At 33.9% G+C, this 25,643-nt stretch overlaps 2 protein-coding genes and 1 pseudogene across 6 annotated transcripts; 2 read left to right on the top strand and 1 right to left on the bottom strand.

Annotated features, from left to right (window-relative positions):
• Positions 1 to 2,440: 2,440 nt before the first annotated feature.
• On the bottom strand, positions 2,441 to 6,856 carry LOC107947087 (probable GABA transporter 2; annotated as a pseudogene).
• Positions 6,857 to 10,218: 3,362 nt separating this feature from the next.
• Positions 10,219 to 14,313, top strand: LOC107947086 (mitochondrial adenine nucleotide transporter ADNT1). Its single transcript, XM_016881641.2, has 8 exons — positions 10,219 to 10,612; positions 11,626 to 11,674; positions 11,902 to 12,065; positions 12,213 to 12,250; positions 12,624 to 12,736; positions 12,868 to 12,981; positions 13,272 to 13,616; positions 13,781 to 14,313. Exons 1-8 carry the CDS (start codon positions 10,455 to 10,457, stop codon positions 13,862 to 13,864), a joined length of 1,065 nt encoding a protein of 354 aa, XP_016737130.2. The 5' UTR covers positions 10,219 to 10,454; the 3' UTR covers positions 13,865 to 14,313.
• Positions 14,314 to 15,114: 801 nt separating this feature from the next.
• Positions 15,115 to 22,058, top strand: LOC107947084 (protein SPA1-RELATED 2). Of its 5 annotated transcripts, none has more exons than XM_016881637.2 (8): positions 15,122 to 15,368; positions 15,877 to 17,382; positions 17,499 to 17,656; positions 18,199 to 19,024; positions 19,932 to 20,078; positions 20,624 to 20,941; positions 21,050 to 21,109; positions 21,241 to 22,058. In XM_016881637.2, exons 2-8 carry the CDS (start codon positions 15,919 to 15,921, stop codon positions 21,430 to 21,432), a joined length of 3,165 nt encoding a protein of 1,054 aa, XP_016737126.2. In that variant the 5' UTR covers positions 15,122 to 15,368; positions 15,877 to 15,918; the 3' UTR covers positions 21,433 to 22,058. The 5 variants fall into 5 exon arrangements, with proteins under 5 accessions (XP_016737127.2, XP_016737126.2, XP_016737123.2 ...); XM_016881634.2 differs by having other exon boundaries at positions 15,122 to 15,373; XM_016881635.2 differs by having other exon boundaries at positions 15,122 to 15,373; positions 15,863 to 17,382.
• The last annotated feature ends 3,585 nt before the right edge of the window (positions 22,059 to 25,643 follow it).

Genomic DNA, 25,643 nt, shown 5'->3' with positions numbered 1-25,643 from the left:
TTTTTAATATTGTTGGTGTCTATTTTATAATAATACCATATTCAAAATTCGAACTTGAATCTTTCTTTAAAAATGTAAAATACCTTACCATTACACTCAACACTTATTGGTACTAAATCATTATTGTAACAATAAAATATTTATGTTGATTCAAATCATGAATTAATATTTAATTTCAAGTTTAAACTCTAATCGTTTTTCTAACTCAAAAAGAAAGATATTTAAATAAATTTTATATTACTACTAATTTTAACACAATTGATCTTGAATTAATTTCAAGTACATGCAATTAGTTTACGACCCAATCCAAAATCTAACACAATGTTCATCATTAGACCAATAACTTGAGGCTGGGATAGCTAATTTCTGATGTATTTGGATAATGATAAAGAAACTACCATATGTTTCATTTTTTCCATTAATGCAAACTTTAAGATACTATAAAATAATGATCATAAATAATTTTCCCAACTCTAATTTTTAGTTAATTGCATCTCAACAAGTAGGATCAATTTGTAATATAACTATATGAACATCATAAAATGATAATTAAGATGTAAAATCCTCCATAAACGCAAAGTGAATCACTCTTCCATACAGTACATAAAATGGCTTAATTGTAACCATAAATTCAGCTGATGATCATAGAACTGAGAGTCTGAGACATGAAAGGATCAAAGTACAAAACTTCAACTAATTACGGTAACATTAAAGAGGAAAAAATAAACCTAAAAAATATGATCAAAATATAAACGAACTATTTGATCACATCCTCGTTATTCATATATATATATATATGATAATATTTCTGTATAATTTAGCTTCTTTTAAGCACATGAAATACCGACAGTGGACGCTGCAGTGAATCTTTCCGATTCACTTCTCTCGACTACCATCGAGTTAATCTCCGGCGAAAGTCCTCCAAAATCGATCTCCGGGACCTCGGGGATGGTCGTGAGTGCACCCGTCTTGTCGTAAACTACGAAGTAGTCCCCGAGCGATCTTTGTTTCAACCACAAAACCGAATGACTCGAACTTTGTCTGAACTTGAATACGAATTTGAAGAGTTTGAGGATGGAGCGAGAGAATTTGGAAGGCTGCTTTTTGGAAACCGGTGGCGGAGGAAGGGTGGTGGAGTAGTGTAGGGGAGGAGGGTCGACGACTGTATGAGGCATGGACATTGTTCTTTAATGGAGATTAGCAGAGTCGAGTTGACGGTTGAAAGGCTTGAGTTGGAACGAGTCATATGGTGTGGTACCATTGAACCGAGTAAAGAGGAAGGCTTCTTATATATGGGTAGATATGAGATTACAATTATAAAAAGATCCAAAAATGAAGGAAAGCTCACGATCTCTTCATATGAACCATTAATTATTGGAGACTTTTTATTTGTATTATTTTCTAAAAGTAAATGTTAAAAGTCGGATCTGTACATTTTTTTTATATTTGATAGATTATAATGATTACATAAAATTCTTGTGCGGATAACATTGCATTTTCGAAAAATAAGTGAGTGATTAGACATTTTCTATTATATATATATTTTTAAAAATTACAAATTGTAAAATAAACATGGTAATTTAAAGAAAATATTACTCAATGTTGGTATTACTTTTTCTCCGTAGGAGGAGTGTGTTACATTCCAAGTAGTTAATATTTTTTTTATTGAAATTAGTATGTATTGAATTTGTATATTTTCGTGTATTATTTGAATTTATCAATATTTAATATATAAAATATTTAAATATATTAAATAAATTAGATTAAATAATTTCAAATATAAAAATATTAATAATTTTAACAAATAAAATTTCATCATTTAATAAGTTTAAAATAAACAAGGAAAAAAACATGCAAGTAAGTTGTATTCGTGAAGTTTTTAGAAATTTTATCTTTTTTTCTTGAGTTTGTTTGTTATTTAAATTTTTTACTTTTTATTTATTTATTTTTTTAAAAGTTACTCATTTACCTTAACTAAAGTTTAAAGATAAAAATTTAAATTTCGTTAATAATTTTTTTTAAAGAAGGTAAAAGAAAATAATATTTTAACATTATTCATGCATTGTCTGTGAGTAATATTTTGACTAGTGTAATTGGAATCAATCAGAATGATCTGGTACAATCGATACGGAACGAAATTTAAATCAATACGAAAAAGAAATGAACATTCTGATTTATTATTAAAACGGAGCATAATGACTGGTGCAACTAGAACTGGTGCAGACATGATTGATTACGAATGAAAATGTAAGCACCTATTATCTTAAGGTTGTCGGCAATGGTGGCATTTTTTTAATATACTCTACTTCTAACAAACCTTCTTTAGTAAACGCCATGATCATGGGAAAGATAATCAAGAACAACATGATCCATGATTTTTGAGCTTTGGTGAGTTGGTAAAGGAAGAGATCCCTTATTTAGGGGAAAAGTTTGGAAGAGATTAAAATCAAAGACTACCATTCTTTATTTTAATTGTTGTTTAAAAACCAATCTTTCAAATCAATTGAGAAGATTAAAGATAGCAGCACAGGACATCTTCCTTAAACTGCAACTCTGCTAGTTTCAGATGCCAGAGGTTTCATTTCTAAAGACAGAATTGCCTTTCTGTCGTGGAACGTTGCTCCTTTCAATCTCAACCTAGCCCACGCCTCATGAAACATTTGATTTGTACATTTCAGCCGGGCCTAAAGGGCTTTAACTTTGGCTTTTGCTTAAGACTTTGTTTAGTGCTTCATACATATGATTAATCAACCACATCACTGCTAAATAGCTTGAACTTGTTGGCATCAACAACTAACTTCCTAATAGAAGAGAAAGCGCCCATGATTCCGGCACCGGTGAAGACAACCATGATAAACAGATTGATCCAATAGATGAGGGATGATGTTTTGGGCTTGTAGGTCATGTTGTAAAGAAGCATAGGGAGGACAAAATCTAAAGGGATAAAGCCAATAGCACCTATCACACCATTGATGTCACCAAAAAAGGGAAGCATTGCTGCCATAAACCCACAGAATATGACGTACAGGGTTCGAAGAATTAGCCTAGGGATAAGGTTCCTCTTTGAAAACATCCCTTGGTTTACATCAGCTGATTGCTTCTCCATGATCTCGTAAGCAACTTGAGAATAAACCAGGCCAATGGCAAGTAGCTATAAAAGAACAAATATAACTGCAAGGCCAATAACTATTGTCGGGGCCAATGATGGTCCATCATCAGGCATTAGACTCTTGAGAATGTTTGAATTTGATTTGTCTCCAAAAGCCCAGAATCCAGAAACTGAAGCAGAGTAGAAAGTAACTAAAATTACACTGTAACACATTAAGAGTCCTTTAAACATCTTCCCAGTAGCAGGTGGAGCCAATGTTGCCTGTATCATATACAATCTTGTTGAAATGAAAAACCAAGAAACATATATGGTGGTAACAAAGATTAGAAACCAAACAAATTATGTTCCAACACTTTCAGATGTAAGATTTTGAAGTTTACTTGTATTTCATGAAGAATCCCATTTCCGAAAATGGCGGCTATTATTGTTGGGAAGAAACCGAACAACCGAAACAAAGCGAAAGCACAACCGGTGTTTTTTCTCTCCTTATAACTCCTGTCAAAAATTATGGCAAGCACAATAGCACAAGATATGTTCTCTAGCAACCTTAATCAACCACAAATCAACTAATGCAACCACAACAAAAATAAATAGAGACACCGGTATTTTTACGTGGAAAAACCCTTTAAATCAAGGGTAAAAACCACGGGACTTTAGAGTCCGATAAAGAGCTCTACTATCATCAAATGTTCGACTACAAGATCACAATATCAAGCCTACAACAAGCATTCAACTCCGACAAGGCTAACAATATGTAATCTTTAGCAAAAGAGAGAAAAATGAGAGAACATCACCAAAAACGTAGCTGCTGAAAAATGGGTATTTCCGACGCTACAAGACTCGGATGAAAAATCCGACCGTACAAAGTCAAGAACACCTTATCGCCTAGCTGCTGTCCAAAAATCAGCTCAATCGAACCACGGATGAACCTTCGATCGAAGAGTTGATCACTGCTGCACCAAACTTGAAAAACTGAAATTTTCTTCTCTCTTTCTCTCTGTTTTAATTTGAGATTTTTTTTTTGTTTTAGCTCTACTAAAATTTCTGCCCACATCATCCGTTAAAAGCCTCCCAAAAATGGCTTTTGACAAAACCAAAAAGAGACAATAAAATGTGACAGAAATTATTGGTTTCCACATAGTGAGACCCACACCTAACAATTATGGATATAGAAGTGAAGGCACTAAACACCCTCGATGAACTTGAAGATTCCAATGAATAGTCTTTATGTGGAGCATTTTTAGACAAACCTGCACCACTAGTAACAGTTGTTTAAGTTCGAAAATGCTTTGTCTCAATATTGAAAAGCTTTGTTTAGCAAGTGACAAGTGGTCTCCCTGCTGCCCACATTGCTGTGGTTCAATATTAAAGCCTATTCATAGCATTGAATATTTCAATTGTCACAGTGACATCATTCACAAACTATTCATGTAATTTGAGCCAAGTAACGTATACCTGCGTGGATACAAGCACCAACCACAAGGAACGTGTAGCCCAAGCTGAGAACTAGAGAAGCAAAATTGAGGTGTCTGAGGGAATGGAATGTGGGAATCTGAGAGAGAGCTATCATAACCACTGTTACCATTGCTATGAACTCGTACAGTTTCAACGATCCGCTGGGGGAAAGGTTCGAATACATGATCTTACAACATGAAAAGAAGAGAATTAGGAGAACAATCTAGTGATGTTAATATAAATATAGCTATCTAATATTTCAGACGTAACTAATTTATATTCAACATTCAAATCCAGCCGGATAATATGAATAACAACTATAAAATTGCATAGTATGAATTCATTTCTAGCTCATTGCTTACATGGTTGTAGACTTACATAATGCTGATAATTATGTTTGCTGACAAAGACTGATGTGATATGCTATATAGCAAAAAGCCAAAAAGTTGAGCAAAAACCAGCGACCTAACTTACCACCGGAAGATGGAAATAAATGATAAATGGATTGATTTGAACAATGACATTAATGGTATCTTTATATTAATGGTAAATGGGTCCCCAAGCGTCTCCATCGTTCTTGCAGATAACATTACAAGAATGTAATCTTGTTAGAGGAGAAAATTAAGAAACATGTTCATGCTAAGATCTGTATTGTATATAAGTAATGATTTTTTAAGAGACCAAATTTTTCAGTACTGTTGATGACAAATGAGATGCCTTGATTTTGCCAAAGAAGCAATTGTAATGAATAAGTTATATACATAATTGAGATTGGAAGGCCATATACATATACCTGAAGGCATTCCCCTGCAAGCAAAATTGCTCCTATTCCAACCCCAGTGTTAATGGCTGTTTGAATAAATATCACAAAATAAAACATCCATCCTGATCCTGCATAATAAATGGTGAAGCTTTAGAGTAAAACCCTACTTGATTGAGTTTAGATTTTATTATATATAAATATTTTAACTGAGATTCAAATTTTATCTTTTATATAAAATCTAAAAATTGAATTCAAAACACCATGGACCCGAATCAAGAAAACTTAAATGTTTGGATACCCATTTCTAAAGACCTTAATAAATGTTGGAAACAATGAGTTGGAACGTCCGCCTCATTGAGTTAACTAAACATAAACGAATTAAATATAAAATATAATTTGAATAATAAAAGCCTAAAAATTATTCGTTAAAGTCACGCGTAACTAATACAAGAGAGACAAACACTCCAAGAACCCGAAAACATAGTTTAACGGTTCAGCCTTTCCCGCTTTCCAAAAGAAGAACAAAGAAGTATTCTTCATGCCGTAATAAAAAAATCACAATTTAATTTTTTTTAGGTGAAATTTTTAAAATTTAATTAAATTTTATAAAAGAAAGCAGTTGATTGAATTAAAATAGGTGATGGGGAAGGAATTATTCTTGAAATGTGAACGAATAGGCAGCAACAAGAAGAAGATAGCCAACTTGAATGTGAAAACCTTTTCCGCAGTGTTCGAAAAAACAAACCAAAAACGTTGGAATCAATTCTAGATGATGATAATGATAATGATGGTGGTGATGTTAGTTGTTACCTAAAACATCAGCGGCGAGCTCTCGGAAGCGTATATGGCGGCGACCAGCTTTTTCACAGTGCTCGAGCACCAAGGACATGAGGTAGTAAGAGTAGAACGTTACACATCCCATCACCGTTAAACAGAAGAAGCCTAGTATCCATCCTAATCCTCTAAATGCATACGGTAACGTCAGGATCGTCGGCCCCACGATCGCCGTCGTTAGATGAAACCCCGCATGCCACCACTTCCCTATATTTATATTTCATCGTAAACCAGAAAGAAAAAGTAAACCAACGAAACTAAAAATCCATTGCTTTTTTTTTTCTCTTGAAGAGTGTTTTGGTTTCTGACCTTTTGATTCGAGAACAAACACAGCTCCGGCGTCAGAGTCTAGACGTAGCTCCGGTTGCGGTGGCTGAGCCATATTTTTAGAGGAAAAAAGAAAGAAGGGCAACTAGGAAGGCTAGTTGTTTGGTACTTATGAAATACGGCGGAGTGAAGTAATAAAAGGCAAATCAGAAACGGCGTTTTGTAACATATCTAGAACAAGAAATACTTATATCATATACGAAACATATATATATATGTGTGTATGTAATGGAGTTTTCCTAGCTTGGGTATTTTCACAAAATTTGAAGATCATAAATAGAACATGCACCATTGTTTTTTTTTACCCTTTTGTTTGAAGTTAGCCTCTGTTTCAAGATAATGCGAGAAAGTTTCCTGCTCTGTTTTGATTGCTTGGACGATGCTTGTCAGTAACGTGCCGTAATTGCCCTGTTTTAAACTACTTAATCATACAATGTTGCCAAAATTTAACCATCATTTTTAATTATTAACAGAAGATGTCTCTGTAAACAAAATACTGAGCTTGAAACGTTTTTAACTTATTAAGCAAGGATGGCTACTTATTAGGTTAACATATACACCCATCATCTACCGAATAAAAAAGAGATTGACCCTAATACACGTACAAGCTTATATGTTTAAAGAAACTTTTGCCACATTATAATAGATATGAAGAATTTACAGGATATCAAACAGATATGGCTATAGCAAGGCCAAAACCAGTTGCCTCTTCAAAACAATCAGCTGTAGCTTTTTATTGTCCAACATATGTTGCACATTTTGAATAAAAAATTTAAGGCAAAATCTTAAGTTCCATTTCAAACCAAGTTGCACATTTTGAATAGCTACTTCAAACCTTTTCATCCTTGTTGTTTCGATACCGTCCAATCCTCGTCTTCCACAGCGTCCAACTCACGACTTTCCGGAACAATCCTAGTGCATGAAGATTACCCATTTTCCCCTCCGATCTCCCTTCGGGTTCGGGCTTGTTTGATATGAATCCCGACCGCATCGAGTCATAGTGATAGCAGGGATATGGCAAAGCTATGGTGTGCCTCTCTAGGATACGACTGATTGAAGCTAATTCATATGAATCATAGAGAGGACTCCCACAATCCCATATGTTTTCATCGAGTTCCTTTTTCTTCTCTGATAACATTGGTCTTTTCTTTTCCATGAAAGAAAACACGGATCCATTTGTTTTTTTTATACCATGACAGGATATCATCACTTCGGTTTGTCTTTGTTAAAACATGTTTGTTGCCGATTCATGACCAGTCAAATTCTAACGCTTGGAACAATGTTATTGGTGCGAAGGGGGGCTTGTTATGTAGTTGGAGTTGTTGCATTGTTCATTTGCTTATCAAAGCAAATGAAAGGACTACCTAACAGCTTATAGGTAGAAGGGGAAAAAAAGAGAGGTAAAAAACGGCGGCCACCTAAATTAAAACTGAAACTACAATGGACCAGACAAACGGGCGGCTTTTATGTTTTATGTACTTGGCATATAGGATAGATAGAGTCTTTTAGTTTAAACATTATTGGTTTCTCTCATTTTCAGCGCATTGTTTCTAGTTTTCACTTATTTTCTAGATGTTTAATTATGATTAGGTAAATTGGTATTTATGAAAGGGGGTTTCATGAAGTGGACACCAATTATCCAAGCCCGTGGGTAAAGTGGTAAGGTTGAGAATCTTATAAAGAAAAATGAACAAAATCTAAATGGACAGTGGACACATATATATTCTATATCCATTCCAAGACTGCTACACGTTATGTTGCTTCCAGTTCAGAATAATCCAAATATCCCAACCCTTTTCCTTTTCCTTTTCCACTTTCTCCTTTCAATAATTTAATTTTTAATATTACAATTCAACTTTTCTCCTTAATAATGCATTCGGTTTTCAATAATATAGTTTAAATCATGGTTTTATATATTTTAGTAGTTTTTTTTCTAAATATCTTATAAAAATATTTGTTATTGTTTTAAAAAATATTATTTTTGTCTACTCACGATATTAATTCTATTATAATAAAGATACTAAATATGTTGAGTCAATTGATAGAGCTCAAGTCCAAATATTATAGATGGAAACATAAATGAGAGAAGTACAAGATTTGATCTAATTTGACTTCAAATAATGATTTTTCTGAGACTAGATTTGTTAGACTTGGAATCAATTAAGGCATCGCTCTAAAATAAGAGGTTGGACCAATTAATTTACAAATTGATATGAATCAGTTGAACAGAACTAAAAAAATTAGTTCAATCGATTTTTTCTACTTTTTAATTATTTTTTAATTGAACTAGTGAATCGGTGATTTGAGTGGTTTGACCATTGGTCCTATTCTAAAAATCTTGCTTCAATTTTAATTCAATGCAATAAAATATATAATACTAAAAAATATCAAGTAAAAAAAAGTAATCATAAGTTAAAACTCAATTATAAAGAATCTTGGCATAAAAAAATCCAATGCGCCCTATAGATCACACTTAGTTACTTAGTGGGTCTTGGATAACCCAACAGTATCTGAGTCTAAATTGAGATATATATTAGATATTTTAACAATAACACTTCAACCAAAATCTCATTTATTTATTATATTAATTTTATTTGTTAAAAAAAAATACCCACATTGTTACAATCAAGTTATTACTATAACTATTTTTTTATATAATCAATTCTTTAATTGAATTGATTTTATTTCACATCAATTTAATTTGAATTTTCAAACACCGAGAAAATGAGAATATTTAATGTATCGTTAATATATAAGTTCAACGCATCATCAATGAATAATAACACGACACCTTATCAATAAATAAAATAAAAAATAACGGAGGACTTACAAATAAAGATAAAAAAACTTTATATATATAAGCACAACTAAATAATAATAATTATAAATAAATAATAAAATCATAAACTCTAAACTCGAGAACTTAAATCCTAAACTCATAGGTTATTAATTAATTATTTATAATAGTTATAATTAATATTTAATCATGTTTAAATAAAATTATTTGTATTTATAGGTAAGCTACACTCATGGTCATTAAACTGTTAGTAAGATTACATTTTGGTTATTCAAATTCAAAATAACAAAATGGCCACTGAATTATTCGAAAGTTTTAATTTAAGTCACTGAACTATTTAAATTTTTTTATTTAAGTTACTAGGCTGTTAAGTTTTTTTTAGAAAAAGTTTGGCTAACGAGCTTAAGCAATAATTCGACGGTCTATATGATGCATCAATACCCATCAGCGAGTAGAAGAATATACCTTAATTCCAAGTCAATTTGACGGCCATTAATAGAGATCGGAGAAGAAAATTGTTTGGATTTTGGTTCCTAAATTCATAATTTTTAAATTTGTTTTATGAAAAAAAAACTGAACCGTTGAAAAGAAGGGGTAAAAAAGCTTTCGATTGGTGTAAGTAGAGAAAGTTATACAACAACGATTTTAACAGTCTAGTGATTTAAATGAAATCTTTCAAAACGTAAACTAGTGAACTTGGGTCTAATAGTTTAGCCTATATTTATTTATAAATATTCTATAATTTTTTATTTATATATTGATGGTGCATCAAATATTATTATTTAAAAATCCATATAAATTAAAAATGAAATGTAGATATTATTTTGGTTTTAATTTTGATAATTTTATCATTGAGTTAAGTCTTTTTTTTTACACTTAACATCAATTTTAGCCACAATTAAATAAGTTTACGCACATATTTTTATCCATTTCCTCGAATAAGGGTATTAAGACAGTCATATTTTCCTCCAAAGCGCCTCCCTCTTTGAACTCCTCGGCCAATGCTTACTCGTTCTGTCTCCTTACCATAATCATTGGAAAGACGATATCCTCTTCTTCGCCGATTGCCGGGGTCGGTTAACGCCATATTCGACCGGATAACTAAGTTCCGTCGATATATCTTCCGGCTAGCTTTTTTTTCGTCATTTTACTTTTGTCTCTCTCAAAAGATGGCGTCTGAGGACGTGAAAAGGAGCGAGTCGGCTGTCACGACGATTGTGAATCTGGCGGAAGAAGCGAAGTTCGCTAAGGAAGGAGTTCAAGCGCCGAGCCACGCGTTCCTTAGTATTTGCAAGTCTCTAGTCGCTGGTGGTGTCGCCGGTGGAGTGTGAGTCACTTTGTTTCTTTTAAAAGATTCGCTTTCCCCCCCCCTTTTTTTTTGTTTAAGTAGTTTGATCGTATTTTTACTTTATTTTTGAGACTTTTTTTAGTTTCTTCAGTCTTGACAATAGAAAAAGAAGGGCCGTATTTGTTCAACTGATATAGTAAATTTTTTTCCCACTTTCAGCTAACATTTTTAATATTATTCTTTTTGCTATGGATTCATTTCATTGTTTTAGAACCAGTGATTTTTTTATTATTTTTCATGGAAATATTCTCCTGTATGTTTTATTCTTCCTTGCAGCTATTGAATTTTTTTTTTTGGTGAAAGCAGCTATTGAAATTTTAAACCTTTTCTTTTTCTAGTAATACTCTGATTATGATGATACTTAATCGGGGTCCCTTTTTCCCTGTTATTTTTGAAGAACTGATGATAAATTGGAAATATAGGACATATAAATAATTTGTTTAAATTAGGAGTTAATCTTTTATAGAATGATAGTTTAATGTTGTTTGAACCTTCAGAAGAAAAGCTCCTTCTCCGCTTTTAGGATTTTGCAGGACTTGATACTTTAGGGTTTTAAATCTTGTGACATATTTAACAAGATGTTTTATCAATACGGTCATTCCCATTTCATATTTTCCACTCTCTTAAGGGTAGGGGAGCATTTTCTTTAAACTTCAAGGATGAGAACATGGTGATGGTGGCATTTGATGCTTCGAGAAATTTGGTGGTAACTCTTGTGGCCTTGATGGGTAGTTGTGAGAATTGAATAGAGGAACTGAGGGAGAATTGAATCTTTGATGCTGATCAGTGAAGAATGTAGTCATTCCTTGGTCTACAAGTTTGCTTGTAACTTTTTTCGTTTGAAAAATAGTTGCAATTGAATGGAAGGGTCGTAGGGAGAAATGTTAACACATTGATAATTTGATGGTTTTCTTCACTTCACGTTGATATCATGTTTGACTCACCATTCATTGCATATTGCATTTACTGAATGTATGTTATATCTGTTTCAGGTCACGTAGTGCTGTTGCCCCCCTAGAAAGATTAAAGATTTTACTTCAGGTAGTTAATTTAATATTTTATTGTTGTCATTTGGTCCTTATTCGTTAAGTTCTCATTTTATTGTCATCTTATTCTTCTAGATTGAACACTCAACTTAATATCTATTATTGGTTTTGCTTATGGTGTAGTTCTTTAAATGCGTGGTATGTTTTCTTAGTGTATCAGTATTATAGTTTGTTTCTTTCACTTAGAGTACAGATTACAGGATTTCCTTTTTGAACCTGCAGGTGCAGAATCCGCATGGTATAAAATACAATGGAACAATCCAGGGTTTAAAATATATATGGAAAACCGAGGGTTTTAGAGGAATGTTTAAAGGCAATGGTACTAATTGTGCTCGCATCATCCCAAACTCAGCCGTGAAGTTTTTTAGCTATGAGGAAGCATCTAAGTAAGCCTTGGCCTTAAGTTGTTTTTATCACAAATTTTTACCAAAACAGTTAAAAGGATGCCTGTCTCAGTATCCAAAATTTATCTTTGAACAACTGTATACAAAATATGAACTGATATCTTCCCTTCTACTTCTTTCTGAATATAGGGGGATTTTATACCTTTACCGGCAGCAATCAGGAAATGGTATGCCTGTATCCTTTTTGCCTTCACAATTGTTGTTTTTATTTATCCCTCCAATTGCACTTATGATGTGACTGAGATCTGAAGCTGATTGGCATGATTCAATTTTATTGACTATGCAACTATTGAGGGAAACATGTCCTGATTGTGAACTTGGTGTGCTGAATATCTGATTTTGTGTCAAAAGAGACAAATGCACTTGGTTGTGCCAACAAAGCGTGTACATGCATACTTTCAGTCTGCATTTACCATGTGAAGGGAAAATGGAATCTCTTATATGGCCTTGATTGGCAGAAGAGTTTGCATTTTGCAGTAATCATTGATGTTGTGGTTAGCATTTTACTAAGTACTTTCTTCGTTTAATTTTTTCTTGTAGAGGATGCTCAACTCACGCCACTTCTATGCCTTGGAGCTGGTGCATGTGCTGGAATCATTGCCATGTCAGCCACTTATCCAATGGATATGGTACGAGGTCGTCTAACTGTCCAGGTAATCTTTTGAGTTTCTTTCTGAAACATTAATTTAGTTGACTTAAGTTGGATCAACTCTCTTTTGCCTTTAGGGACAGACTAGCCTCTTGTTATCACTTGATGGCTACCATCCACATGTTATATTTGCAGACCGAGATGTCACCTCGCCACTATAGAGGAATCTTTCATGCTCTTACAACAGTCTTGCGGGAAGAAGGACCTCGTGCTTTGTACAAAGGCTGGTTACCTTCAGTAATAGGAGTTGTAAGTAAAACTTTTGCAATCTGACTACCTGCATAATTTACTGCCTTATGCATTCTAGGTATGAGCATCCAGATGCATCTAGACTTCTACTAGTATAACGAGTTCCATTTATGGTCTGCCTGAACTTAAGTATGTGTTGGTTTTTGGATGGCATATAGCTGTTCATGGCTAACAGTCAAATTCCAATGTCTGATACTTTTCTACTTTTAGTATATGATCTTCAGTAATGGAAGAATTTTTCACCTTATGTTTGTATGCAAAAGCCTAAATGTTTCTTATGATGTTTATAGGTACCCTATGTAGGTCTTAACTTTGCGGTTTATGAATCTCTGAAAGACTGGTTGATCAAAAGGAGACCATTTGGGCTAGTTGAGGACTCTGAATTAGGTGTCACAACAAAGCTGGCATGTGGAGCTGCTGCTGGAACCGTTGGCCAGACAATTGCTTACCCTCTTGATGTCATTCGACGTAGAATGCAGATGGCGGGCTGGAAAGATGCAGCTTCAGTTGTCACTGGTGATGGGAATAGCAAGGCTCCCCTTGAATATACTGGTATGGTTGATGCATTCAGGAAAACAGTTCGGTATGAGGGTTTTGGAGCATTATACAAGGGTTTGGTTCCCAATTCAGTGAAGGTTAGTGTAACATCTTAGTCTCTGCAATCAACTTTCTCTTGATGTACCAAATACTTTTTCTCTATCATTAACTTCTTGCATTCTGTTTGAAGAAAAGTGCCTGTACTTGTATACTTCTTACCTGTACATTTAAATAATAAAATGTTGTTTGCCATTTTCGTCAGGTGGTTCCATCGATAGCAATTGCATTCGTCACATACGAGTTGGTGAAGGATGTTCTTGGGGTTGAGTTAAGGATATCTGATTGAAGGATTATTCGATTTTTGGTTGATATTCAGTTTATTTTAGTGGTGAGGAATTGCTGTGAATTTAGGTGGTTATTTAGCTACGTTACTTTTCTTCTTCGAAATAGCACATATTTAAATATAAATATAGAGGTATGATGTGTGAAATATATGAAAAGGCTTAGGAGAAAAGCATAATGGTGTCAGATATGTATCAGTTTTTGAAATTTACCTGTCCGAGTAACATCTACTTTTAGAGTCTGTTTAAATTTCTTCAGCATCACATGTGCTGTGGCAATGACGTTAGGAAATGGTGCTGCTAGAATACGCTCTGTTAGATTACCTTTTTTGGAAGTTAATGCCAAGTTGTAGTAGTGATGATTATTAAATAAGACATCACATTTAAGTTTTAACTTTAAAATATAGATATTTATGTTACTCAGATTTTTACAATAAAATATATGATTTGGGCACCTATTTACTTTTGTGGTTGAAGAATAGTTTTTGTATTATACTTAATTTAATTTTTATAATTAGTTAATTATAGTTTATATATTTTTCGAATTCTAACATAAATGGCAGTGGTGGAGTCCTAAGGTTTAAAATTTTTAATTTCCCCTTTATATACATACCATGAGTTCTTTCCAATATTTTTATAGTACTAAAAATAATATTAAAAAAATTTATTCTTGATAAAAAATAAAAGGAAAATCTTATTGAAGAAACTAAGTTTGGAGAGGTTTTTTTTTATAGATAATCTTGTTGTTTATATTGAGAGGGATAATTGAAGCTTTGGATTTAGACTCTATATTTAGTGATTTTATTTCATTGAAAAAACATTGTGCACAATTTTAATTAATGATATAATATTTTCTTTTAACTTGTATATATTTGGGAAAATAATATGGAGCAAAATTTTCATATAATAATTAGTATATTACAAGATATTATATAAAATTTAGCTTAATCCTCCTAAAATTAACATTCTAATCTACCACATGCAGATGAATAAGAAGGGTGGAAAAAGTAGATGGGGGGAGAAAATAAGAAAAAAGAATGAAGGGAGAGGGTAAAATTAAAACTTCCATCTATTCATAAAAAATGTATATAATTTAAATAATTAGAATTAATTTATCAAAATACAATTGATTATTATTTATTAATTAAAATAGATGGAAAAAAATATAAAGTAAAGGTTCTATTTTTTATGTTTATAAGGAATTGAAATATATAAATTGAGAGAAGCGTGAATCCCCGACGTGGCGGGCCCAAATTCCAGTAACTTTTAAATTTTGCTTCTCTAACTGAAGATATTATTAATTTTCCAAAATTCAGGAATAATAATTACTTTATCCATCCAACTTTTTTTCTTCACCTTCATTGCTTCTTAGGGTTCTAAGATTTCTAGGGTTTCTCGATTTTTTTCTTTTTGATTCCCAGTTTTAGCCTTTCTCCTTTTCTACTTCGCCGATTCTCACCTCTTCACTTGGGCGGGTCAAGTTCTTCGAGTTTTCAGTTCCAAGAATTGGTGCGGTATGTTTTCTTAAATTGATTTTTTTTCCCATTTCTGGTTGGTTTCTTTTCTATTGCCAGAAAATAAGTGTTGAAATAATCCTTGCTTAATATTGATTGGGGTTGGGGTGTTTTGGAACTGGTTGAGAATAACGAAATAATTGGGACTTTGGAATTTTAATTTCATTTTCTGCATTATAGGGAAGCGTTATTAGGTTTTATGAAATTGGAATAAAAGCGAATTTGATTGCTCACGCTCTTGCCTGTGTTTTTAGCAGTGCTTAGACGTTTTGATTCACAATTTTAACAAATAAGAAGTTTATTGCTTAATATTTGTACACATATTTGCTTGTTGGCAATTCAAACTATGCACTTCATGAAAATTGAGGAATTCTTGTATAAGCCCGTTTGGATATCTTTAAACCTAACGAATATGCAATTGGCACTTCCCTTAGATTTGTGGGGTTGATGATAACAGTTACAGACATGATTATAATGGTTTCTCACTAGGAAGCAATATGCAGTGAAAGAAGACATTTCGTTGGATGAAAGTTTGCGCCTAAAGCATGGATGAAGAAATAATTGAAGAAGTAGCTCCAATAGATGCAGCTGAGGGGGCTCACCTTCAGGGCAAAGAGGTTGAGTATTTGGTCAAACCTGACAACTGCAACGTGTTGGTGTCTCAAGAAATGGTGATACCGGTTGAGGTTAATGCTTCATTCCGTGTTCTTGGTGATGTATTGGAAGGAAAGAATGCGTTGGAACATGGGTGTGCTAGCCCTTGTACTTATAATGATGAAAATGACATGGTTGAAGAGTTAACTTTGAGAAACTATAATGGCTCTAACATACCCGTAGTTGGTACATCAAATTATAGAGAAAAAACGCAGATGAGGCAGAGCCGTTGGCAACATCTTTATCAGTTGGCAAGCGGATCAGGAAGTGGGGGTTCATGCGGCAAGATGGACAACAGTCAGGCAATGCCAAGTATGCCACTGGATGCAAGGTGTGCATCTTTTCCTGAAATTTTGGGTCACAAACCTTTGAGTGATGGGCAGACTGAAGCTGCAGCACAATTGATTGGTGGTGAAAATAATGAGGTTTCTGGCAGTCAGCAATCTCATGGAGGTATCAAGACAAAGATTTTATCAAAATCAGGATTTTCTGAATTTTTTGTTAAAACTACATTGAAAGGTAAGGGCATTATATGTAGAGGTCCGTCTCATGATGCCTCCAGAGTTGACCTTAGACATCGAAATAACACAAAATCTACCGGGCAAACTATGGTGGCTCTTATTCCTCCTGTGAAAGCTGCTGGAAGCCCTGTGGTGGCTTCTAATACTTCACTAATCTTGGATAATAGAGCTGTTGTGACTTCTCCCAATGGGATCATAGTGCCAAGGGCTGGTGAGCGTGATCATGATGGGATAAACTTGAGAGAATGGCTGAAAGTTCAGTCTCATAAAGCAAACAAAGCTGAGTGCTTGTATATATTTAGGCAAATTGTGGATCTGGTTGATTATTCTCATTCTCAAGGAGCTATCTTGCATGACTTGCGCCCTTCTTGCTTCAAGTTGTTGCAAGCTAATCAGGTTAAATATATTGGTTCAGGTGTTCAGAAAGGGCTTCTAGATACTATGTGGGATAAAGATTCCTCTCCTTCTGAGAACTTTATGACTAGGAGAAGGCCAATGAAGCAGGGGATGATTTCCTCAATTGGTCTTTGTGCTAAAAAGCAAAAGATCAATGAGAACACAAACTTGACTAGGTGGCCTCTGTTTCATTCTAGAGCTAACCTCAAAAATGAAACCATAAACACCCAATTTTCTCACAATGGATCTAGCGAACATTGTCCAAATACACAATTTAGCAATTTTGGGAGCTCTCATTCTTCTAATTCAGCTCAGCATCAGTCAGTCTCTGTGAATGAGCAGTTGGAAGAGAAGTGGTATGCTAGTCCAGAGGATATCAATGAAGGTGTTTGCACAATTTTATCTAATATATACAGTTTGGGTGTGCTGCTTTTTGAGGTACAAAAACCAATTGTTCTGCTATCTTTTATTTGTTTTCTTATCTATTTTTGATCTGCATGGAAGAGAGTGGATATTTGTATTCGTTCTAAATAGCAATTGATTGTTTCTTTCAGTTGCTTTGTCAATTTGAATCTGAGAGAGGACATGCTGCTGCAATGTTGGATCTACGCCATAGGATTTTTCCTCCAACTTTTCTGTCAGAAAATCTCAAGGAAGCTGGATTTTGTCTTAGACTACTTCACCCAGAACCTTCTTTGCGCCCAACAACCAGGTACTACAAATTGTTCATCGGTGCTAAATGTGAAGCTCTAGAATCTTATAACTGATGTTGGATATGGAGACTTTGAAAAAGTAGCATGCCAATGTGTAGGCTAGAATTTTAAATGCCTTAGTGATTAGACTATGATAATTATATATATATCTAGTAAGCTATATCTCTATGATAACCTATGTATCTTGCAAAAAGCATCAGTGAATCAGATGATGAATTGATTGGAGAATTATATTCCATTTATTATTGGTGGAAAGAACAAGAATAGAAATTAACAAACTATAAAAAACAAAAATGTGGAAGTAGTTAAATTGCACCATGTAAGGCACATCTTGGAGATCTGCATGGAATTAAATTTCAGGTAACGGTATGTTGATGAAACCATTTTCAGCTTTATTATTCAATGGCTAAGTCTTAAGCATCAATGCTTACGTTAGTACAAACTTGCTTTCTTTGTGCTTGTATTTGTAAATGTTCGGACCCTGATGTCCATTTATAATTCAATATAGGATTCTAAGTTTATAGTTGTTGATATTTATCAGGGATATCCTACAATCTGAAGTACTTAATGGATTCCAGGAAGTATTTGCAGAAGAATTGTCGTCATCCATTAACCAAGATGATACTGAATCAGAATTATTATTGCATTTCCTTGGTTTATCAAAAGAGCAAAAGCAGAAGCATGCCTCAAAACTAATGGAAGATATTGCTTGCTTGGAAGCAGATATTAAAGAGGTTGAGAAAAGAAGGCACTTTTCTAGAAAACCTTTAACTTATTCTTCCATCAATGCGAGGGAATGTAGGCACCATAGTAAAGAACCTCCAATCTCGGAGATGCATTCAAGTTTATACCCGTTTTCCAGTGACAATGAAATGAGGTTAATGAGAAATATCAATCAGCTTGAATCTGCTTATTTCTCTATGAGGTCAAGAGTCCCTTTTCATGAGACCGATTCTATGAGACGGCCAGATAAGGATTTACTGAAAAATCGTGACAATGGGCATTTGACACAAAACAATGAAGAAATACCGAATCCTCCTGATTGCCTTGGAGCATTCTTTGATGGTTTGTGTAAGTATGCTCGATATAGCAAGTTTGAAGTCCGTGGGATAATGAGAAGTGGGGAGTTCAACAACTCTGCGAATGTAATCTGTTCTTTAAGTTTTGATCGTGACGAGGATTATTTTGCTGCTGCTGGTGTCTCTAAGAAAATAAAGATATTCGAATTTAATGCACTTTTTAATGACTCTGTTGATGTTCATTATCCAGTCATTGAGATGTTAAACAAATCAAAGCTTAGCTGTGTTTGCTGGAATAACTATATCAAGAACTATCTGGCTTCAACTGACTACGACGGTCTGGTTAAGGTTTGTACATCTTTCCAGACTTGTAGATTTTCTAGTTTAAGGAACCAGGGTTTTTTTTGGTATGAATGTTGATGAAGTGAATGCTTGTGGCAACTGTCATATCTATGGTATAATTGCAGGGATTTTTTGTTAGATTCTAACTTGACAGGAGCTGCTTGCATTTTACGTGCTTACCTCAAAACTTCGGTTGTCATTAGTTCTTGTGACATTTCCATTGAATCTCTTTTGGTTCAAAGTTTGCTGAACTTCTAATAAATTTGGATATTCTTTTTCTATTTCCTCTTGGCAATTCTGAAACTAGTCGCTTTTCCTTATGCTGCTGATCATATAGCCTGTAGGTGATGGTTGTTCCTGAACGAAAACCAGAAATCTTTCGCTTGACCTATGAAACTGTTCTGGTCTTAGAAGCTAAGTACATGGCTTAGAACTGTCAAACTACAGTACTTCACAATAGCTTGATTGCTACCATCATAGGTTTATTTAACTTTTGATGGTAAGTTTAATCTAAAGCTTCGTTAGACATAAATTTGAATCATAGGCTTTAAGAAAATTGATATACCATCTATAACCATGTTCAAAGTGGTGTCTGTGATGGTTTTGGAGGTCCCCTTGTTCAACTCCATGCTATACTTTTGGATGCTGCTAGTGAATTTTTCGATCAAGAAGTCTCATTTGTTTAAATAATGTTGTGGGTATAGCTTATGTATGTTGGTTCCTTTGTGCCATAATATATTTGAAATGCAAAGCTCTTGGCTCCTGGAATAACCATGATTCCTTTTAATTTGCTTTGCATGCAGCTTAGTCATTTCCTTATCCATCATAAGATATTGCTGTTGAAATTACCTTTAGTATTTTCTATAAAATTCATGTATCGCTCATTGATACTATTTGCTTGGATGAGATCCAGTTATGGGATGCAAGCACCGGTCAAGCTATCTCTCATTACATTGAACATGAAAAGAGAGCCTGGTCTGTTGACTTTTCTCAAGTGTATCCAACAAAATTGGCTAGTGGCAGTGATGACTGTTCCGTGAAACTATGGAGCATTAACGAGGTATGTTCTTCAGTCTCTTATGGCTTTAATAGCATAAAATACATGGCTTTTTTCCCCTCTGAAAACTATTCAAATTAGGTAGAGCAACAAAAAGAGTATAAATGCAGAAGCTGGATCTCATACCCAGGTTAAGTTAAGCCCACTGGTGCGAGACACACGTTAGTCTCCTGGTTGTCCATACTTTGTTATATTCAACATATCAAAGAAATAAGTTGTATGAGAATGTCTACAACTCACTGCTCTTGTTGATCATGGATGAACACTTTTCTTACCTAAGTGTATTGGACAAAACAATTAATAGGAATGATTTTATGGATCTTCATTTTTTGTTTACAAATGCCATAGAATTTAAGTCATAGAGGAGTTATAAAGATCACAAGAAACTGTCCTCATCTGTTTATGCATGTTGTGCAGGTTGGATATGAATTTGAACTGTTTTTGCATAAACATAATGATCTTCCATCATTCAAGGTGCCTTGAAAGCACTGCTCTAAGTTGCCTAAGCTTATGAGATTAACCTTCTCCCCCCTCCTTTCTGGGTGTAGATGAACTGCTTGGGAACCATCAGGAACATTGCAAATGTCTGCTGTGTTCAGTTTTCTGCTCACTCCCCTCATTTACTGGCATTTGGATCTGCGGATTACAAAACGTATTGCTATGATCTTCGGAATGCTAGAGCCCCATGGTGTGTTCTTGATGGTCATGATAAAGCCGTGAGCTATGTGAAGTTCCTGGACTCGGAAACTGTAGTTACTGCTTCCACTGACAACACATTAAAGCTTTGGGATCTCAATAAAACTAGCAGTGGGGGCCTGTCCTCTAATGCTTGCAGCTTAACATTTTCTGGACATACAAATGAGAAGGTTGGCATTTCTCTGCTAAAAAATAGTTTTTTGTCACTAATATTCTTGACCCTGGCAAGCCTTTTTGTTCATTTGGGTTTGGTTCTGATGTTTTACCTGCTTCTCCAGAATTTTGTTGGATTATCCGTTGTTGATGGTTTTATAGCATGTGGCTCAGAAACAAATGAGGTATCCTTAACTTAAGCTTGGTTTTCTTCAGTTTTCATGAGGCAGGGGGGGAGGGATCTATTATCACTCAATAAATGCATTATCTGCTTGTTTTGACTGCAAAGCATTAACATATTGAAATGCTGTCCTAGGTTTATGCATACTATAGGTCACTGCCTATGCCAATAACTTCTCATAAATTTGGGTCCATTGATCCCATTTCTGGGAAAGACACAGATGATGACAACGGGCTGTTTGTATCAAGTGTTTGCTGGAGAGGGAAATCAGACATGGTTGTTGCTGCAAATTCTAGTGGATGTATTAAAGTATTGCAGATGGTTTAAGGAGAAGGTTAATTGCTTAGAGTCATCAATTACTGGCGTCATTTGGTTGCCAAGTTTTATTCTCGAGGCTTATTCTTAAGCATTGAAGCCATCTTGGGTTCAGGCAAATATGTCATACATGGATGACTTGGTCTGCTCGGTGGCTCATTATAATAGGCTTGGCTTTGATTCATAGAAAATTATATACAGAGTAGAGTCGAGCCAAACTGGAGTTATGGTTCCAGGTTATCAAGATTATCCAGAGCTAGGTTCCAGTTATTCTTTTACATGCTTAAGAATCCAGAATATCATGACACTTCCTGAGTCTTGAGAAAGAGGATCAAACCGTAAATACGGGAATGCAAAATCAAGATTGAGGTAACTTCTGCTAAGAGGCTTTCCATCTCGGTTGTGGGAGCGAGAGTGTATGCTATATTAGTACGTGTCTTTACTTCTGCTGGTGATCCTTGAAACTAAGGTGCAGTCCTTTTAAGCGTTGTAATATATATATATATAGAGAGAGAGAGAGAGAGGTATAATTGGTAATTTACTCAAATGTAGGGTATTCTTTATTGAGATGTAAGTAAGCATTCTATGATTCTATGTAACTGATGTTTTACCAGTGTAAATCTATAAATTTTGATGTATATGATAGTTTCGGCTATAATTTCCAACAAAATGCCCCTCATTTTGGGTTCCCAGATATTTCCTACCCAGTTTTGCTCAACCAAAAACCAGGGGCCGTATTATCGAGTAGAATTGAAAACGGAGTTAATTTGATCTTGGAAGCTTTATCAGAAGAAATTGACTGGATTAGAAAATATGAAAAGCAGCAGCAGCAATAAACAATTAAAAATAGTGCATGGGTGCCGGGAGGGATAATGATTTGCTCTTGTTGAAAGTTTTAGAATTTAAAGATGGAAAGCAAAATAAAAGTACTATATAAATGACTTGATACATGAGTTCCACTCTTTTTTGAATGTTTTTTCCAATGTGATGTTTTTATTAGCAAAAATTATAAACTTCGGTACCCTAATATAAAAGTGTTTACTTCTACTTCTTAATTTAATTCAGATTTTATGTAAATTTATAATTAACTAATGCTATATTTGGTTAGTAAAGAGAATGAGAATATTTCGCTTATTTTGAAGATGTCTTATTTGTTACATGAGTTACTCATCTTTCTAATTGTATTTTTAAATTTTTACTAATTATTCTTTATTTTATATTTAACTATTTTAGAAACATATGTATTAAATATGTTTTTTACTCTTATTATTACACTAGTAACCAAACATAGAACATTAGCAATTAACTTTTACCAAATCAACACTAAAACCCGAAATAATTATCGCATCATAATTGTATTTAACAAATTAAACACAATATCAAACAAATTCACAATTAAAACTAAATTAGTTCTATTAACAAAATCATAAAAATTCAAACCTAATAATATTACTAATTAGCTTCCACAAAAATTGAATTAAACCCACAAAAGTTAACTTCATTACCTTTAGGTATCAAAATATATAACTTTTTTCAAATATAAATATCATATTAAAAGAAAATATACCAAATTCAGGTACCAATTGATGTATTAAATCCTTAAATATTTAAAGAACAAATAAACCAGATTTGATGACGGTGATGATTGTTCTTAGGCCCCTTGAATTCTTTGGACTTCAACGATAATAATAATTGTTACTTTAACCAATCCTCTAGGATTAAGAACTCTTAGTAAATTGGAGTGTGATGAAGAAACAACAATAATCTTGAACACAGACGAAATCAAAAATTATTTTTTGGGGTTGGAATTGAGTTACATATTTTTATAAGAATTAAAATCACATTTTATCATTGAATTAACTTTATCCCTATAATTTTTAAAAGATTAACATTTTGTGAGATATCCCCAATATTTAAGTTTTTTTATTTTTAAATTTTAGTTACATTCAGGAATAATTTGTTGTATAAAGATATTAAGCAAATGAGGAAATCAGGTTTGAAACTACTCTTATTGCTGCAATTAATTTTCATCATGTCCTTATTCAGTGTACCAATGACTGCTTGGATCCACAGGAAATGTGGAGCTTTGGCTACCATGTCCTTGTTATCTTCAATTACCTGATTTAGACAGCACCCATGTTTAGTTTCAGATGACAAATGCAAAATGCTAGTCTTGCATTCAAGTTTCAGATCATGACACTAAATCCAAATTTCTTTCCCTTTTATTTAGGCAACTAATTAATTCTATTCTATCCTTAGCATTTGTTTTTTCTACATATTAAATATATAGGTAAGGTTTTGCAGCCTTAGTATTTTTGTATTCATCTAATCATCAAGGAACATTCAAAATTCAGACCATTTACCAAATTCTCCAACTTATATCCCACAACTACATTGGAACTTCAACTCGGGAAATGCCAAAATTTGAACATTACTTCTCCAGTTGGAAAGATGAAGAAAATCGTTGGACATCTAACTCAAATCAAATTTTATCCATACAAAATTCGATAAATTAATTTCATTTGTATTAATATAATTTTCTATCAAGTTAATGCCACGATTCATAAATTATATCATACCATTTTATTTTAATTTATGGCACTAAATGATGACTCATTTTATATATCATAAATCTTTAACAAGAGAATGAAATTCAACCTTTCACGACCAGGGTATTAAATGCACTAGATGTTTACCTGTTCTAGTACTACCCACAGTATTCTATAAATCTCCCCTATTCTAATCCATGGTTCTTTGATTGCCTATAAAAATGGCTTAACTTGGACATCATTTCAACATGCTAGCTTCAATAAACACACTGGTTGTCCAAAGGTGAACAAGAAGAAGAAGATGAGTGGAACAAACTGCTCCAAAGCATTCGACATGGCTGCAAGAGTAATGGCTAATGGGAACCATCACCAAGCAAAGAGCAACGACAAGTGTTGTTACTTTCAGATGCCACTCCACTATCCCAGGTACAAAAAGAGTGACTATGAGAACATGCCTGAGTGGCAGCTCGACGGCCTGCTTAACCAGTATGGCCTTCCTATCATCGGAGATGCTAACCAAAAGAGAAAGTTTGCAATGGGAGCTTTCCTTTGGCCTTCCCAGGTTGAATGATAATACAAACTACATTTGCCTAGTCAAACATATCATACTTCTAACTGATGAACAACTAGCTTATGTATAATTATATGGTAAATCTTGAAGTAGCTGGCTTTCAAGTGGTATCACTGTTTGTACCATATTGATTACTTAGTATTATGTTGAATTATATCGTTAAGCAGCAGTTTAATGTAATGAATTATTGATTATTAATCTTCAGTGTTGAACTATGGCCCTCAGAAGATGTTTTGTTCATGTTTGTATCATATATATAACATGTTTTTCACTGTTTGTGTTTGTTGTTTCAGTGTTAATTAACATTTTACTCGTGTTTTGGCACGATGAACTTCCCGTTCGTCGTTTTTTCCAGCTTTATGCGAGCTTTGTTCGATCATTAATAAAAATTCTCGGTTTACCAGAAAAAAAAAATCATTGACACAATAGGACTAAGTGAGTCATGTGAACAGTTTTCACATTCTGCCACACATGGGAATACTGATAAGAAATTTACACTTCTTCTTTATGGTACTGTAAAAATTTTCATATCAAGATTGATTTCAACTTAAGTAGATTCTAGAGTCAAAGTAGGGTAAAGCTGTTCTTATCGTCCAAACAATGTCTCGAATATGTCTTACAAGTTCGCTTATATCAAAGCTCCATGATGATGCTTGCATGTTTTGTAACAAGACCCCCCACCCCCCCAACTTGTTTGATGGGTCCAATGTCAGAGACAAAACATGTGGTTTTGAAGCAACCAATCATAACATCAAGAATCTAGTTTGGGATTTCGATAGCTGAAAACCAGCAGCAGCAATGGGTGGATCTGTATTTACTGACTGATTAAGTCAAAGAGGTTGGGTTTCATAGAATGGATAAGAAGGGTTGAAATTTCACTTTTAAAAGCGAAAATTTGATCAAGTCGCCTGCGGCGTCGATGTCAAGCTGGGATGGTTGGACATGCATGAATGTGTGCATTGGGGTTTTTAATTAAATTGTTGAGACAGACAAGTGAGGTCATGTAATGATGGTTTTTCAAATTAAATTGAAAATAGGGTTTATCCAATTTACATCCTCAGATGATAAGATATTGCTCATAAAATGAAGGGATCTCTCTATCG

Source organism: Gossypium hirsutum, chromosome D12 (genome assembly GCF_007990345.1).
Source record: "Gossypium hirsutum isolate 1008001.06 chromosome D12, Gossypium_hirsutum_v2.1, whole genome shotgun sequence".
Lineage (NCBI taxonomy): Eukaryota > Viridiplantae > Streptophyta > Magnoliopsida > Malvales > Malvaceae > Gossypium > Gossypium hirsutum.
Note: the sequence above shows the minus strand (reverse complement) of the source record. Positions and strands in the feature narration are given on the sequence as shown.